The 15,891-nt window shown below is 55.5% G+C and overlaps 1 protein-coding gene across 1 annotated transcript in view; it reads right to left on the bottom strand.

Annotated features, from left to right (window-relative positions):
- Positions 1 to 15,891, bottom strand: part of NMT1 (N-myristoyltransferase 1) — an 18,046-nt gene extending 2,155 nt beyond the window's left edge. Inside the window, exons 1-11 of the mRNA XM_054000171.1 lie at positions 15,553 to 15,891; positions 9,615 to 9,729; positions 8,221 to 8,365; positions 6,088 to 6,206; positions 5,503 to 5,594; positions 4,817 to 4,933; positions 3,900 to 4,070; positions 3,459 to 3,567; positions 2,281 to 2,451; positions 1,885 to 2,052; positions 1,042 to 1,179 (exon numbers count right to left, since the gene is read on the bottom strand). Of these exons, the coding sequence (XP_053856146.1) occupies positions 1,042 to 1,179; positions 1,885 to 2,052; positions 2,281 to 2,451; positions 3,459 to 3,567; positions 3,900 to 4,070; positions 4,817 to 4,933; positions 5,503 to 5,594; positions 6,088 to 6,206; positions 8,221 to 8,365; positions 9,615 to 9,729; positions 15,553 to 15,755 (1,548 nt within the window). The 5' untranslated portion in view covers positions 15,756 to 15,891. The remainder of the gene's footprint in view (positions 1 to 1,041; positions 1,180 to 1,884; positions 2,053 to 2,280; positions 2,452 to 3,458; positions 3,568 to 3,899; positions 4,071 to 4,816; positions 4,934 to 5,502; positions 5,595 to 6,087; positions 6,207 to 8,220; positions 8,366 to 9,614; positions 9,730 to 15,552) is intronic.

Here is a 15,891-nt window from a genome sequence, read left to right as displayed (position 1 = left end):
CAACCCAAACCATTTCATGATTCTGTGACTGGGAGAAGCTGCTTCCCAAGAGCCTGGCCCCTGGGCATGTCTCTCTGCAGGCAGCTGGCACTGCTGGGGACCCTCCAGGATGTGCTGGTGGCCTGTCATGCACTCTGACCCAGTGGACGCAGAGGCAGCCCCTCCACAGGAAACATTCCCAGCATCAGGCTCTCCCCTCCCCCAGCTCTCCTAGCAAAAGAAGGAATTGCTGTCACCTCCTGGGAACCTCCTGGGGCTTCCTAGGAGGCTCAGCAGGCAAGTGAGGCTGTTTTAGGGCACAGGGCTTGTGCCAGAGATACACCTGGCTTCACACCAGGGAACCAAAGCCCTGTGACTGCCATCAAGGCATTAATTAGCTGTTAAGGCATTAATTAGCTGTGATGTAGCTGGGCAGATTCTGGTTCTCAAGCACCATCCTCTGCCTCAGAATGGCCCAGGGCAGGCAGATGGGGCTGCAGGACAGCTCTGGGAGCAGGCCAGTGGGGGACAGGCTGCTGGCCCTGGGGACAAATGACATCCTGGGATGCCATGGCTCAGCCCCCTGTGTGTGGTGGCAGAGCTCCTTTATCACAGGTCCTGCTCCAGCCTGTCTGCTCTCTCCAGAGGGGTGGCTGCTCCTCCTACTCCACCAGGACACACTGACACCCAGGGTATGCAGTGACAGCCGGGTCCCATGCAGGATCACAGGTGACTGTCACAACCCACGGTGTCACATCTGTCACCCTGCAGCCCTCTGCTGTCTCCTCTGTGCTTGGCCTCCTTCCTTAGAGGGAAGAAGCTGGTGTGAGGAGAAGGACTGAACCTGCACTAGTCCAGGAATAAAATTAGCTTTGGAAGACGAGTGTGGAGGGGTTTTCCCCAGGGACACGCTCTGCAGGCACGGGAGATGGCAGAGGGATTCACCCATCACCGTGTGTGACACTGCAAGGACACCAGCTGGGCTGGAATGCTGGCGTGTGGGTGCCAGCAAACCCCTGTCCCCAGGGCTGTGGGGACAAGGCCCTTCCTCACAGCACTGACCTTCTCTGGTGCCATGCTGGGACACTTCCAATTGTACAGGTAATACTGCAGGTTCCCATCCCCGATCCCAAACTTCAGCTTCTCCAGGAAGGTTTTGTTTTCCATGAGATCCAGTGCATTGAAGACGTCAAATCCTTTCTGCACAGGGAGACATGAAGCCATCAGTTCCTGCTTTTGTGCTGGGGAGTTCCTCCCACCTGTGAGCAGCCTTGTCCCCTTTCCTGCAAGGCTTTGAATCCCAGAAAAAGGCAAGAGCTCAGCCTTGGTGTCCTCATCCTCAATCCAACTACTACAGGACTGTTTGCTGTAGGACACAAGTAACCACCACAAGCTGGAAGGTTCAAGGTACCCCAACATCCCTCTCCTGGGTGGCAGATCCTTTCAGATTTGGATTTCTATAGTTCCTGGGAACAAGTCCTTCCCACAAACCCAAGGGTTGCCAGCCTGCAGTGAGCTGCCCAGTGAGTTTCCTGGTGAGTTCCTGTGAGCTGCCCAGTGTCCCACAGTGCCAGCCCATCCCTGCATCCCTCACCTGTGGGAAATGGATTTGTAGACAATTCTCAAAGCCTGACAGAAGGCTCACATAGTGGGACCCACGAGGGGTAATTTCAGATTATTGGCTTTAAGGCATTTACAGCATGGGGTGGCAAAAGCTGATAGGCCAAGGAACACTTATAGTGTGTTGTAATTAGGAAATAGTTGGCTTCTGATTGTGATGGGAGTGAATTATAACATCTGTATTGTCTCACCCTTCACATGAGACAGAAAATGGAATAAAAGCCTTTAAAACACCTCTCAGTTGCCCCTTGTCTGGGTCAGAAAAGGGCTTTGTCCAGCACTCACCGACTTGGCGAGGATGAGTGCGTCACTCATGAGGTCGATGAGAGGCGTCTTGGTGTGAACGTTGTAGAAGGAATAAGCAGCTTTCAGGCTCTTGTGAGTCGGGTGGTTCATGATGGTGGAGGGCAGGGTGTAAAAGCTCAGGAAGTCTGTCACCTCTCCCGGGGCACTCTGGAAGGCAGAAGTGACATCAGGACATGTCAGACTGGGACAAAGCCTGGCCAGAGCCTTAGAGGGGCTCTCCCAGTTGGAGTGATGGCTGCAGGGAGACTCGGGGCCCAGGATGGAGGCACATTTCCATCCTGGAGGGGCACGGAGCTCCTCCCTGATCACTCCCACAGCTCCAGTAGAGGCAAAAGCCCAGGAGAACACCCCTCCCATCCTGCTCCTGCCCCTCACCTCTACCACGAAGGTGTCGATGATGTTCTCCTGAGGTACGAACCAGTGCTCCACCTCCTCTCTGCTCATCACGGGTGTCAGGTGGAACTGCTTCAGGTACTCAGTCAAGAGCTTGTGCACAGCAGGGATGTCCTTGTGCTCCATGGGCCGCAAGCCGGGAGTCTTGGGAGTCTGCAGAAAGTGGGACAAGTTGTTTCGTTGCTTGCACAGTGGTTTTCATCACCCAAGGGCTCTCCAACGAGCAGCACAGAGACGCTCTCTGCTTACATCAGCCCATTTTCATCCCCCCAGCCCTGCGTGCCCAGCAAAGGATGGATGTAATCGGCTGTGACACCGATGGCAAAGATCACAGAGAGCACAGCATGTCCCAAACCCCCAAGTGCCAGGTCAGGTCCCACTGGAAGTGCTCCTACCCACTAACAACACAAACTCTGCTTCCCTCCAGGTTCCTGTTCCCACTCACAGCAGGCACGGGCTGGGAGACATGTCCCAGGCTCCACAAGATGTTATTCCCAGTTGGCCTCAATTACTAATTTAGGGTTGGAATGGCTCAGCAAGCCCAGATCTGCTCTGGGGCTGACTTTCTGTGCAAAAACCAGTAGCTCCAGCCCAGCAACTGCTGTCTGTGTGGCTGTGGGAGGCAGGAGCTGGGAGCTGCCCAGCATGAAAGCAGCACTTTCCACCCCAAAGGGGCAGCTCTGGCTGCCAGAAAGGAGCCAACTAGGTCGGGGAAGGTGGTGGCAATTTTAAAGCAATTTGCTTCTTTCTCTTCCATCTCCAGCTGGGGAACTTCCCCAGCAGGACAACTTCAGTGCCAGAACTGATCAGTGTGACTGAAGAATGAGGGACTAACTCGATCCAAGGTCACACCGAGGCTGTGTTTGGACAGATGAAGCCTGTCACATCTGCCTGCTCGTTTTACCAGGACGACAGGCTATGACTCACCAGCAAACAAAAGCTCACAGGGTCCTCTAACTGCAAGAATTTGCCCTTAAAATGCAGGTAACCAGGCAAAAATACATAAAGATTAAATAAAGCACAACTGCTTGACAGAGCCATTTACTACACGGATCAAACCCTGGGTCTCCAGGCAGAGGACTTGACCTCGACCTCGTTTGTGTCTCTCCCCTTGCCCAGCGAGGAGCAACCCCTGAGCTCTGCTCCCGGCTGGCACCCACCTCGGGCAGCCGGTAAAGCTTCGTGGTACGTTGCATAGTCATGTTCCTGCTCAGGTGGGAAAATTTGACCTCGATGAGTTTCCGAGGATTCAGGGAGCGGTGCCAATACCTGCGGAAACACACCGGCAGTGGGAGACTCGTTCTGGGCAGCGGGGCAGCTGCAGGGGCAAGTGAGAACATCAGGCCAGCAGCTGCCCACACAGAGAGACACGGTTCTGAAGTGCTTGTGCTGCCAAAGCCTCCTCTCCTGTGTTACATGAGCAGCTTTAGCAAAGCCACTGCACTTAATCCTGGAAGGACAGCGTGGGAGGAGAAACCTGGACTGGGATCACTCTCCCCTGTCCTGGGGAATCCCACACCGGCCACGCTACTGGCCACAGAGGGGACCACGGGAAGGGAAGGTCTGCGGACAGAAATCTTGGGAGAGCCACAGACACTCACCTGCAAGTCCCCACAGGCTTTGGCAGCACCACTCCCGCAGTGTAAACAGCCTGGAAGATTCCCTCTAGATGCACCCTCCGCGTGATCTCACGGATCAGAACCGGAGCCACCCGTTTGGAGCGCAGCTTTTTGTGGACACACAGGAAGTTTATCTCCACCATCTTCTTCTCTCTTGGGGAAGAAACAATGCAGAGCATGAGGCTTGACTGTCCTGACCTGGGAGGATCAGACCAACGCCCTGGGCAATCTACCTCCAAGCCCCTTCAAGGGAATGAGGAGTCAACGCCTCAGGGAAGGGGCAGGGGTTGGTTTTGGAGAACCCTCCCTTAAGCTGTTACCCAGGGATTCCCAAGCAAAATGGTCTGAATCTCAGGGTCTGAATGGTCTGAATGTCAGGGGAAGGTCAGGTTGCATATTAGGGAAAGGTTCTTGACCCAGAGGGTGGCTGAGCACTGCCCAGGGAATCTCCTGCCCAGGGAATGGTCACAGCCCTAATGCTGCCAGAGCTCCAGAACAGTTTGGACAATGCTCTCAGGTACAGGGCTGCCCTGTGCAGGGCTAGGATCTGGACTGGATGGTCCTTGGAGAGAGATCCCTTCCAGCTCAGGATATTCTATGATTCTACATCTCCATCTAGCCCTGGATGATTTCTGTAAGCCCATAACTTCTGTAAGTTAATCCACCTCGTTGAGGAAAACAGCCTTCACAGTGGTTAACTACAAGATATCCCTGCCCAGAACCTCCCTGCCAACCCTTAAATATCCCCCACCCTCCCCTCCAAGCAGCAAAACAGCTCCAAAGCTGAAGGCTGCAGGTCTGGCTGTGTGCTGGGGAAGACAATGGAGCCAGACTCCCTGAGCACTCCCAAAGCCCCAGGTGTCAGCGAGGGGCAGGATGAGAAATGCAGCAGCACTCACGTGTCATAGATGTGGATGGTGGCTGGAATCGCGCTGATAAATCCCACCAGCTTCTTGCTGGAGACCACTCGGACCCCACAGTGCCACTGGGGCAGCCAGCCTGGAGGACGCAGTGCCCTGGGGAGGGGACACACCTCAGCAGTCACCTCCCACCCAAGGTCCCTGGTGTACCTGCTCCTGCCTCCCACCCTGCCCTGGGACACCTTGAGTCCTGCTGGCTGGCAAGAGGATGAGAGAGTGACAGTGATGTGACAAGGACTGTTGGGATCCAGGGCAATTCCTGCACCCCACAGCCAGTCCTCACTAGGGACACAGGAGGAAATTTCTGTTCCTCGATTCAGGAACACCCTGAGGAAACAGCAGCTCTGCTGCAACAGGACTCCAAGGGTAATTGCTGGCAGCTGCCTTCATCCCACAGCTTCAGGGCACTGAGGAGTCCCTCAGCTCTCCAAAGAGGAGAAAAGTCCACTTTTAAGCTCCCATATCTCAAAGGAGCCAGAGGCAGGCAGGGCTGGGTGACAGCCCCTCTCACCGTGTCCCTGGGACACTGTACACAGTGACAGATGGGGGAGGGACAATTCAGGAAGAAGGGAGATGGGATAAGCAAAGGCAGCTGCAGCCCTGTCACCGGGATCAGGCTTGTCAGCATCCCACACCTCCTGCTCTGCACTCCTGGTGCCACTCACCACAGCAGGAACTCGGGCGAGTAATCGAACCGGAACATGTTGTCATCGTCCTCCACGTAGTTCTCATTGAGCAGTGTGTAGAGCTCCTTCAGCTGCAGCAGCACAGAGCATGTAGGTTAAGGAGGTTACTCAGCCTTCCACTGCCCCCAGTCAGGACCCTGAGCACTTAATGTGTGGCCACAGCACTGGGGCACCATGTGCAGCCACCCCCCTGCTCCTGGCACATTCCCCTGCTCCGGGGTCCTGACCAGTGCCACACAGAGCAGCAGGACACAGGGAAGCCCTGTGCCATCTCCCAGGGAGGTGGGTCATGCTCTAAAGGGGGTTCCCACAGGGGAACTCCAGGCTTCAGGCATCCTTACATCCTCTTGAAAAAAACAGGCCAAGCTGCCCAATGTGGAATGGGTAAAAGGAACTGCAGTGGGGGGAGTCAGGCCCATCCAAGCCCAAGGTGTGACAGAGCCACAGTGTCACCTGCTGTGGTGAAGGACACGTTTCCATCCCCAAAACCACCTCCAACAGCCCAAGCGTTGAACTGCCAACCAAGACACTCCAACACGAGTGTGCTGAGCTGCCTGTACTCACCACACCTCTATCCCCCAGGTCCAGGGCATCCCAGGTGAAGCCCTGGGGCAGGGTGTAGGGCTCCTGGCGGATATTGTCCTTGTCTGGCTCCACCGGCCCGTGGGTGTTCACCACTTCTCCTGTAAGACAGAGCAGGGAGCATGAAGAAGTTCTCTGCTGTGTGAGGCCAAGCCTCCACAACATCTAATCTGGTCTCCCACTCCTGCAGTGGCAGACAGGGATTGTCACTTCACCCACTCAGTTTGGGATGTGACAATGGGCAGGGAATCAAAACTTCCAGGGCAAGGGTGGAGCCCATTGGGTGACCAAACTCAGCCACAGCTGCATCCTCCAGCTCCACACGTGATGCCTGATCCTTCCCCATCCCCACAATCCCAGCCTGGGCCAGCATTTTCCCGTGAGCCCCTCCATGGGACAGTGATCTCCTGCCACTTGGCAAGAGTCAGGGTTTCCTGCCCACTGTGCCTGAAGAAGAGCTGCAGTGAACAACACAACTTCTGTTGTAAAACCACTGACTCCTAAAGGCCGTGATTCAGCCAGGAGGTGTCGGCTCGAGCTCTGGCTGTCTCGGGGATGTCAGTCCAGCAGCATCACTTCAGTGCTGCCAAGAAAAGCGACTTGTGCTCATTAAGAATTCCCTTAAAAAGGCATTGAAAAGGTTTCCTAGCAATGGGGAGGTGATGAAAGCCTGGAGCAAGAACTTCTCCCATCACACCCACCCCAGGCAGCTTCCAGAAACGCTCACCCCTGGCTGCCCTCTCTGTTTTGAGCAGGTGTTGAATTGTTTTGAGATCTGGCCCCAAAAATCCCACAGCACTTCTGTTATCCAGCCCTAAATAGCCCCATGCCCACAATGCCATGTGCCAGAGCACACCAGGACCACGAGGAGCGCTGGGACACGGTGAGTGCCCAGCAGCCAGGCACAGCCAGGCACAGCCAGCAGGGAGGAACGAGCTGCTTTGTGCCTCCCACTCCCCAGGAGACACCTTCCACCCTTTCCCCAGGGTTTTCCCAAGCAGAAATGATGTTTCCCATGCCCAGTATCCTTGGAAAAAAGGGTAAATGCAAGACTCTGCTGTCTCACATGACCACGTGCCATCTTGCTGTGATTTTCCCAACTTAAAGCTGAGATTGGTGCTCCCAGAAAAGTTTTTGAGACCCAAAAAGGCCTCATAGTGGTGTGGACAACATGGAATGGGAATCAAACACTGCATCTGCAGCAAAAAGGACACAAAGCCATGAAGGGAAATACTGAAGAGCAGCAAATCTGAAGCCATGACAAGTTTTGGATAAATCTAGAGAACTGTGGGATTGGACTCACTCTCTAGTTCTCCTGAGCTCTGAGATGAGGAGAGACTAAAACAAATTTATCCCAGGCACCCCAATCAGCCTGGGAACGAGTGCCTTCCAGACAGACAGCTCTCCTGGCACATCTGCTCTGAGAACTCCTGCCATGCTGTCAGTGGCAGATCGCTGCCACAGGCTGTCAGGAGCAAGAGGAAGGGCTGGAGCAAGGCCCAGAGCTGGGAAGCACCACTGGGATGTTCACAGGGGGAAGAAGGGACCAAGAGATAGGGCTCCTCATCTTTAGATGCTCATGGCAGCTTGGGGTGGAGCTGCTTTGATGTTTGTGCTCACCCTCTCCTGCCTGTGCCAGAGAGGAATGTGAGCCCAGCAGAACAAGGATGTGGCACCTGGACAGCTCTGAGTCCAGCTCAGGATGTGGCAACACCACACACAAAACTTGGGTACAGAGGGCTGGGGAGACCCAACTCCAGGGCTATGGATGGGGATTAAGGGATGCACAAATGCAGGAGGCATCGGGTCAGATGTCTCAAGGGGTTCCTTGTCCCTCTGTACTCCTTGAAGTGTACCCCTCTGAACCCCTTGAAGGGGCTCCTTGTCCCTCTGTACCCCTTGAATGCACAGCTCTTCAGACCCTCCCCATCCACCTAGCCCACGTTGCTGAATGGTGGAGAAGTGGTTTTAGTGCCTTTGAAGCCCAGGCCAGGCAGGGACTCACTTGGGGGCCACAGATCAGCATCTCCAGGCTTCTCTGAGGGCTTCCTGGAGCAGCCTGGGGACCACAAGGCCTCCCCCAGGGCCCACAGGTCATCAAAGGGCTACACGTACCTAGCTTGGGCACTGGCTGTGTGTCCCAGAACTGGTAGCTCCTCTTGCTGGCTTCCTCCATGGTTTTGGCAGGGCCTTGACCTACAGAGAAGAGCTCAATGGCTTTTTGAATCTCCTGGATCCTCTCAGCAGGTAAAGAGTTCACCTGAGGGCACAGAAGGAGGGTGGAAAGACAAAATGAGTAAGCTGAGCCACCAGGTGTGTATGTGGGCTCCTCACCAGGGGAATCTGGAGCTGATCCTGTCATGGGGTGCTGCCAGGAAAGGGAGAGCAGGCAGGATCCTCCCTTCCCACCCTCAATCCTTGACAGGATGCATGAACCCCTTCACCAGCCACCTCACCTAGATCTGGTTTTTAGGCACTCCTAGGACAAAGGGGATGGAAGAATTGTCTGAAAATGCTTTAAGCTTCAGTTAAGTGTGTGCTGTGAGCCCCAGGAGCAAACCTCCCCACTTGACATCCTGCAGAGACAGATGGATCAACCCACACCCAGCACTCGAGATTCTTTCAGTGGCTTTTCTCTCACTATTCAGCCTCCTCCCTCTAAGCTGGATCTGTATCCACAAATTGCAGCTTCCAGAGGAGTCCCTGGACACCAAGGACTGGGACAAGGCAGAGAGGTTGAGTCAAGATGAAAGACACTTTCATCCTCCTCTTCCTCAGGGTAGATGGCTCTGCACTGAATTCCCTACCCCAGCTCCTCTCTGATCCCTGAGGAATTTAGTTTGAAAAACACAAAGCCCCAGTTTAAAGCTCTGCAGCATCAGATGGACAAAATATTCAAAATATTTGGACAGGAACTGGGCATCAGACAGAAAACAGCCTCTGCTGAAGTGTGTCCTCTGCCACAGGACCAGAGGGGACAAGAGAGCCAGGAGGGTCAAACCCTGTGTGTCCAATGCTGCTTCCTGAATCACTGGCTGCTGGACAGGATCAGGCAAAGCCCAGAGGGATAAGATAGACCCTGCTCTCCCCAGCTGTTGTTCTTGTGATCATCAAGCAAAAAATCAACACCACCAGATGTCACCCCCGTGCTGCTGCAGGCAGGACTCAGAGCTGGCAGGTGGCAGCTCCTGCCTGTGACAGGCAGCTGGTGTCTGGGAAGAGGAACCTGGAGGTGCTAGTCTGACCCTGGAACTGGCTGGGATATCCAGCCAAGGACTGCATTATCCCTGGAGTGCTCTGCAAACACCTTCTGCACCAACAGGAACTCCCGCACACGGAGCCAGGCTGGGAAATCACTCTAAAGCTGAAGTTTTTTGAGCAACCAAGTGCCTAAAACCACTGGGAACTCTGGGCTGGGAACTCTTTCTTTGGCCTAAGTAACAGTGGAGGGCTTTGGGATGGGGCCGGCTGTTGTGGGGGGGCCAGGATTCTGGGAAGGGGTTGGTCACCTTCACTGGCTGGTCCTGAGCCTGGTCAGGCTGGTCTCCTCCTCCTTTCTCTTTCTTCCGTTTGGGTTTCTTTTTCTTCTTTTTGGCTCCGCTGTCATTTGCTGGACTCAGGCCCCTGGGGAACAAAAGAAACATCATTGAAGCCTTGGGGTTTTCTTTTGGGAGAACATTTGTTTGGTTTCTGAGGCACTCTAAGGAAAATGCAGGCTCCTGCTGAGGCCAAGTCTCCAGGAAGGGGAATACTCCGTGCACAGAGGGTGCAGCCAAGCGCCCGCCCCACGGCACAGAACTCCCTGGGAGCTCCCAAAAAGGGACCAGCACTAACACCTCCCACCCCACAGGTGTGCTGGGCAGTGGGGACTGTGCCCTGTGCTGCAGGTGGCCACATCCCTGCTCTGCCACCCGTGCCCAAATCCCTGTGGAGTGCTGGGATGCTCAGCTTCGGCGTTTTCCTCCTCCAAGCCAAGGACTGATGTGGAAGCAGAAAAAGGGTCCAGCCCCAGGGATAAGGGCCCCACAGCAGGTTCAGGCACCACAGAGAGGTCACTGGCCAAGGACACTGTGCCAAGTGTCACCTCACCTGCAGAGGTGATGCTCTAGGGAGATGAGGCTGCTTACTAAAGTTACTCTATTGTTATGCTGGACCTGGAAAATTGAGAGTGAGGAGCAAATCTCTGTGAGTGCAGGGTGGGAAGCGCCTTCACCAGGGCATAGCTCCTCCTTCCACAGCTGCAGGGCAGCCCTGGACACCCAGATCATGATCATCCCCAAAGAGCTGCTGGTGTGAAACCCCTCACTGAGCCTGGCCTTTGTTCCAGCAGCATCCTGATGCCAAAACACAGGAGAGGAGCCTGCTCCCAGCATGGCAGATGGCAACTCATGATGATGATCTCATGATCCTGCATGGATGACCTGACTCAGGACAGTCCAACGTTATGGGGGAGCTGGGAGCTGGCTACAGCCTCTGACACAGGCAGGGTTCAGGGGGAAATCCAGTCCTGAGAGGTTGGAGCAGGTCTGAGCAGAGGGATGAGAGGGAAAAGGGAGGGACACAGGGCCAGGAGAGCGCTGCCAGCACATGGCTCAGCTCTGTCCTGTCCCAGTGCATTTGTACTCTACAGCACAGGTGTCCCCTTCCTTGCACCCCAAAACAACTCTCACAGCAGGGACAACCCTAAAGATCTGACCTGCCCAGGGGCACCAGCCTGGAATCCCCCCACAAAAGCACTGCTCAATTCTGGAACTGTTTAATGTCTCTACCAAACACAAGACAGTGGTGAAGAGGGTGGAGCAGGAAAAAAAGAAGAAATGTGTTGGAAAATATGTTGGAGCAGCATCCAACTACTTATTTCAGCAAGGCCAGAACAAGGAGCTGGGAGGAAAATTGAGCTTGTAAGGTGGAAGGTGTCCCTGCCCAAGGCAGGGGGGTGGAACTGGATGATCTTCAAGGTCCCTTCCAACTCAACCACTCTATGAAATTCCTGGGCTGAGCAGCAAGGAGGTAATGAAACTAGGGAAAAGTGGATGGAGAAATGTTTTTGGAGGGATGAAGCTGGGAGATGCCTGTGGATGTAGAATAGAAAGCCAATGTGATGGGCTGCATTGCCCTGGGGAGCAGAGAAGGATGCTTTGCAGCACATGGAGCTGCTGGGCTGGGGAAGCTTTTCCTCTGGACAAAACCTGAACAGCAGCAGAGACTCTGCAGGCAGCACATGCTGGGGAAAAGGATCCCCACCTATCAGCAGAGCCTGTGTGCAACACCAGGAGATGGGAAGCATTCCTGGCATGGGAATAAGCAGTGGTTCAGGGCAAGGTGCTCCACACAAGGGGGTGAAGAGAAGCCCCTCTCTTCCCCAGAAGAACATGAAGGGAGAGGAGGAGGAGCAAAGCCACAGCTCTGAGGAGCAGCAACTGCAAGGACCAGCAGCTCCAAGGACCAGCATCCCGTGGTGGTGCTGCACCATCCCTGGGGGGAGTCTCACCTTCCCTCCCACTGCCAGGAAAGGGCTCTGCCTCCACCTGGGAGATGCTGCTTGGACATGACAGCAGCAGCAATGCCAGCACAGCGCTGCTGACACCACTATTGATTTCAGTGACAAATGTGTGATGGCTGTTTTAACTCTCTGGGGAGAAGCACAGGCAAATCCTGGCCACAGTGAAGTCCTGGGAAGAGCAAAGCCACCTTGAAGCTGCAATAAACACATCCAAACCGTTTCCTATCAATTTTAACAGCACAAACTGACAGCACCAGGAGGATTCTTGAGCACACCCCAAGGGCTGACACTGGAAGTTGACCCTTCCAAAGGGGAGGGACACATGTTCCCAGCTCACCTGCACATTGGGATGCTGCAGGTGTCAGTTGTGACAGACAAAATGCTCCCCTCATACTCTGTCAGCATTGCTTTGCTTCATAAATCAGAGCTGCCAACTCCCAGCTTGGTGCTAATGAGCTCAGCCCAACCACGCCGGGCTTGCAGGTGAAAGCACTGAGAAAATTCCTCCCTGATTTATGAGCAAAGCTGTCGTGACCTGGAAGAAATCAGGGTGGCAGAAGGTGGGATGAGGTTTTGCATTCCAGGTGGCATGGCCTGGGGAAGGGCCCTGCTCCAGCCAGGAGATGAAAACCAACCTGGCAGAGGAATCACCAGCATGTAGGAAAATGCTGGAAAACTGGAAGGTCCCACTCAGTACACCCAGAGAAGCAACAATTACAGGTATTTTCTATTTTAAATCTATTTAGGAAACCAACTAACTTCTTTCCCCAGGGTAGCTGCACCCCCCAGATACACCCCCCCCAGCATCCTGGGACAAGCCACCACCATCCAAAATCTCAGCTACTGCAGCTGGCCTGACCCATGAAGCCAAGAGGGCTGGAGCAGTTTCATCCCCAGGAAGGGTGAGCTACCAGCCCAGCTCACATCCAACAGTCCACAGCCTTCCCAGCTGCACTTAAGGCCTTTTCCCTCCCATATCCCTTTGGACTCTGAGGTGCTGCACAAAGGCACCTTGGCTGCACTGTGCAAACATCTCCCAGTTCCCTGTGAGATCACCATGGTCTCTTTTCTGGCTAAGGAAAACACTTTTCCCTTCTCCTGAGAAAGGCATCCCCACCACCATGGCCATTATTCAGCACTCCAATCCCTCCTTCCCCAGTTCCAGGTGCCTCCTTGAGTTGAAGGCAAAGGCTCCAACCCCAACCACTGCCCAGAAAACAGCCCCTGTAACCTGAGTGATCTTGAAAATAGATCTTTGGAAGCACTTAAGGGCAGCAACCAGGCTTGTTCAGGGTGAGACCTGCTCAGACTGGCTCTGCTCCACCAGCTCAGCCCCTCTAGAGGCTGGAAAGCACCAGATCATGCAGTGACAAACTGGTGCTCAGCACCCACTTATCTATCCCTGGATCCATGGGTGCTCCCCAGCCTGAGGGAGGAAGCACAAGGGGAACAACTCCAGCTGTGGGCAGCTCCCTCAGCCTGGAGGGAGCTGAAAGTGTCAGATGAGAAGGAGTAGATCCCTGCTCCGTATTTAGGTGCTGGAAAATCCTTCTGCCATCCCAGGGGCTAATCAGGCATGGTGCTTAGGCTGTAATCTCTGTAATCTCATTAGAGGCTCTGGCAGGGAGGAAGGGAGGATCTCCAGATGGCAGAGCTCAGCTCCCAGAGCCCAGCGTGCCACCAGTGTGCTCCCTACACCTACACTTGCATCCCACGTGCCAGAGCTCAGTGCCTGTCCCAGGAACCCCTTCTCATGGCAGGCATTGCCAAACCCCCTCACACCCCATCCAGCAACAACCCAGCTGTGCCACAGGGCACTCCCAAACTCTTCCTGCCTGGAACAGCTTTCCCAGGTGGTGCTGACAACCATAGGACTGTTTCAGGGGACTGGGACACTCCCATCCTTGCTGTCACCTCTGCTCTCGCTGCCTGTGAGGTGACAAACCCCACCAGGCTGAGCCCATGCAATGTTCCTGCCTTTCCAGACCAAGGAATAAATCCTCCACAGCCACCAGGGACGCAGCAGAAGCTCCCTCCACACAAAAGGAAATATGAGAAATAACAAAAGTGGGATTATTTTCTTTGGAAAATCAGCTTGGATAGCCACAGCAGAGAGCAGTGCAGTCACTTCCCCGTGCTGACACAGGACTGAGGCTGAGGAAACTCAATTCCTCTTCCCTGTCCTTAAAAGGAAAGGAAGCATTGCTTTCACTAAGGAATACTTTTATGTTTTAAACCTCAGCGCCAAGATCCAGTGACTCCCAGCACAAACTGGCACGGGCAGGGCTCTGAGTGTGGCTCTACAAACCCAGGCAGCTCAAAGCCCTTCCCTTGCCCTGTTTTTGGGGGCAGTGTCACTGGCGTGACCGGAAACACTCCCACACCCACTGTAATGGGATGTATGGTATGGAATCAACAGAATTAATGGCTGTGCATCCAGTGAGAAAACCATCCTCCTTCCCACCACGTGGTCTCTCCCTGGTGGTTTTTGAGGGTTTCCCAGAGAGCTCCAGAGCCTCCCTGCCTCACGCTCCTTATGGCTGTGCCCACCAGCCATGCTTTTGGTGTTATTTCCCACGCTATCCAAACTATTTCCTACTGGATATTCCCCAGGCTGTTTGTGGTATTCCAGCTCCTCGAGGTGGCCAGAGTGATGCCAGGACCCCAGGAGGCCTCCAGAACACACCTTTTCCTGGCAAAGGGCAGGAGGAACTGCTGGGCTGGGGAGCAGCAGTGATTGAGCACCGCGTCTCCTCTGCTCGGCTCTGGCTTCCACAAACCTAATCATGTCAGAGGGAAAGAAAATAAAAATCTCCCCAAGCTCAGCTAAACCGATTAAACTGAGACACGGTGCCACACCCGGGAGGCAAATGAAATATAAATGGGCAGCTGTGCTGTCATAAAAAGAGCCTCTGTGATATTTCTTGTGTGACCTTTTATTCGCTTTGGTTCCTGGGCAGGCGGGATTGCCAATGGAAAGCTGCTGGTGGAGGGAGAAGGGCTCTCCAAGCCCGTGGTCTCTGCTCTGCAGGGCTGGGGAAGCAGCAGCAGGAGAGCAGGTGGAGCCCAGGGAGGCTCAGGTGCAGGAAAAACAAAGGGCAAAACCGCCGGAATCCTCTGGAAAGCCACACGTTGATGCTCCCATTCCCAGCAGGAACGAGGAGGGAGCCTCTCCCGCAAACCCCAGGCACGGTGAGGCAGCTCTGCACCGTATTAATTAAGGCGGTGAGTAATGAGGGTGCTACGTTAAGCATTCCAGCTCTTCCCTGCTGAGATAAGGACCTGCCTCGCTGCCTGTGCTCGCTCCCTGCCTTGTTGTTGTTATTCCACCATTCCGCACCCCTGGAGGTTGCGCTCCTCCAACCACGAGACAACGTAGGCAGAGCTTCGCAAAACCCTGGGCTGTGTTTAGGCTAACGACGGGATGAGCGTGCAGAAACCCGGGATTATTCCAGGGCACGGGGATGCCACATGCTCCGGAAAGCAGGATCACGTATGCAACCGCGCCACCACCCTGGGTGTCACCGCGGGGATGCAGATGCCACGAGTGGGCTGAGGCGTCCGCGGGAGGGCAGAAGGAACGTGGGGAGACACACCCTAACGCAAGGCCAGGAAGAGCTGCCAAATGGCCTTCTTTCTGCCCCAAAAAGGCACTCGCGGCCCCATCCCGGCCAACCCGCAGGCACCGCGGCCGTCACCCATCCACGCCGCGGCCGCGCCCGACCCTGCTGAGCTTCGGGCACGCTCCCGCAGCGGGAGTGAATGGGCGCCAGCGGCGCCGCCCCCGCGCCAGACTGACCGGCGCCTCGACCAATCGCTGCCCGGGATGCTGCCCAGCGACCAATCAGCGCACCCAAGGGGCGGGGCGCCTCTCACTTCCCGGCCGTTCCTCGCCTCAATGGGCCCGGCTGCCGCCGTGGCACGCGGTCCCGGCCGCCGCTCACCCCCGGTTAGAGCCATGCTCCGCCTCGTTTTCGCAGTCGCTGCAATGCTCGTGGTCGTTCTCCTCCGCCGCCGGCCGCGAAGGCCTCGCCGGTGGCCGCCTCACTGCTGTCTCACTGTCGTCCGCCATCTTGAACGGGGCCTCCGCGCGTGCCGCACCCCCGCAACAAAGCGCGCCGCGATTGGTCGGCGGGCCGCGAGGCATGCCGGGAGTGGTAGTCTGCGTGGGCTTGCGCGGGCCGGGCTGCGCCGGGGCCGGGACTACAATTCCCGTCGGTCTCTGGGGGTAGTCCTGGGGCGGGGCGCCGGTTGCGGGGGGGCTCCCTCACACCGGGGAGCCG

The sequence above is a fragment of the Vidua macroura genome, chromosome 27, assembly GCF_024509145.1.
Source record: "Vidua macroura isolate BioBank_ID:100142 chromosome 27, ASM2450914v1, whole genome shotgun sequence".
Classification (NCBI taxonomy): Eukaryota; Metazoa; Chordata; class Aves; order Passeriformes; family Viduidae; genus Vidua; species Vidua macroura.
The sequence above is the reverse complement of the archived record's forward strand: the minus strand, read 5'-3'. Positions and strand labels throughout refer to the sequence as shown.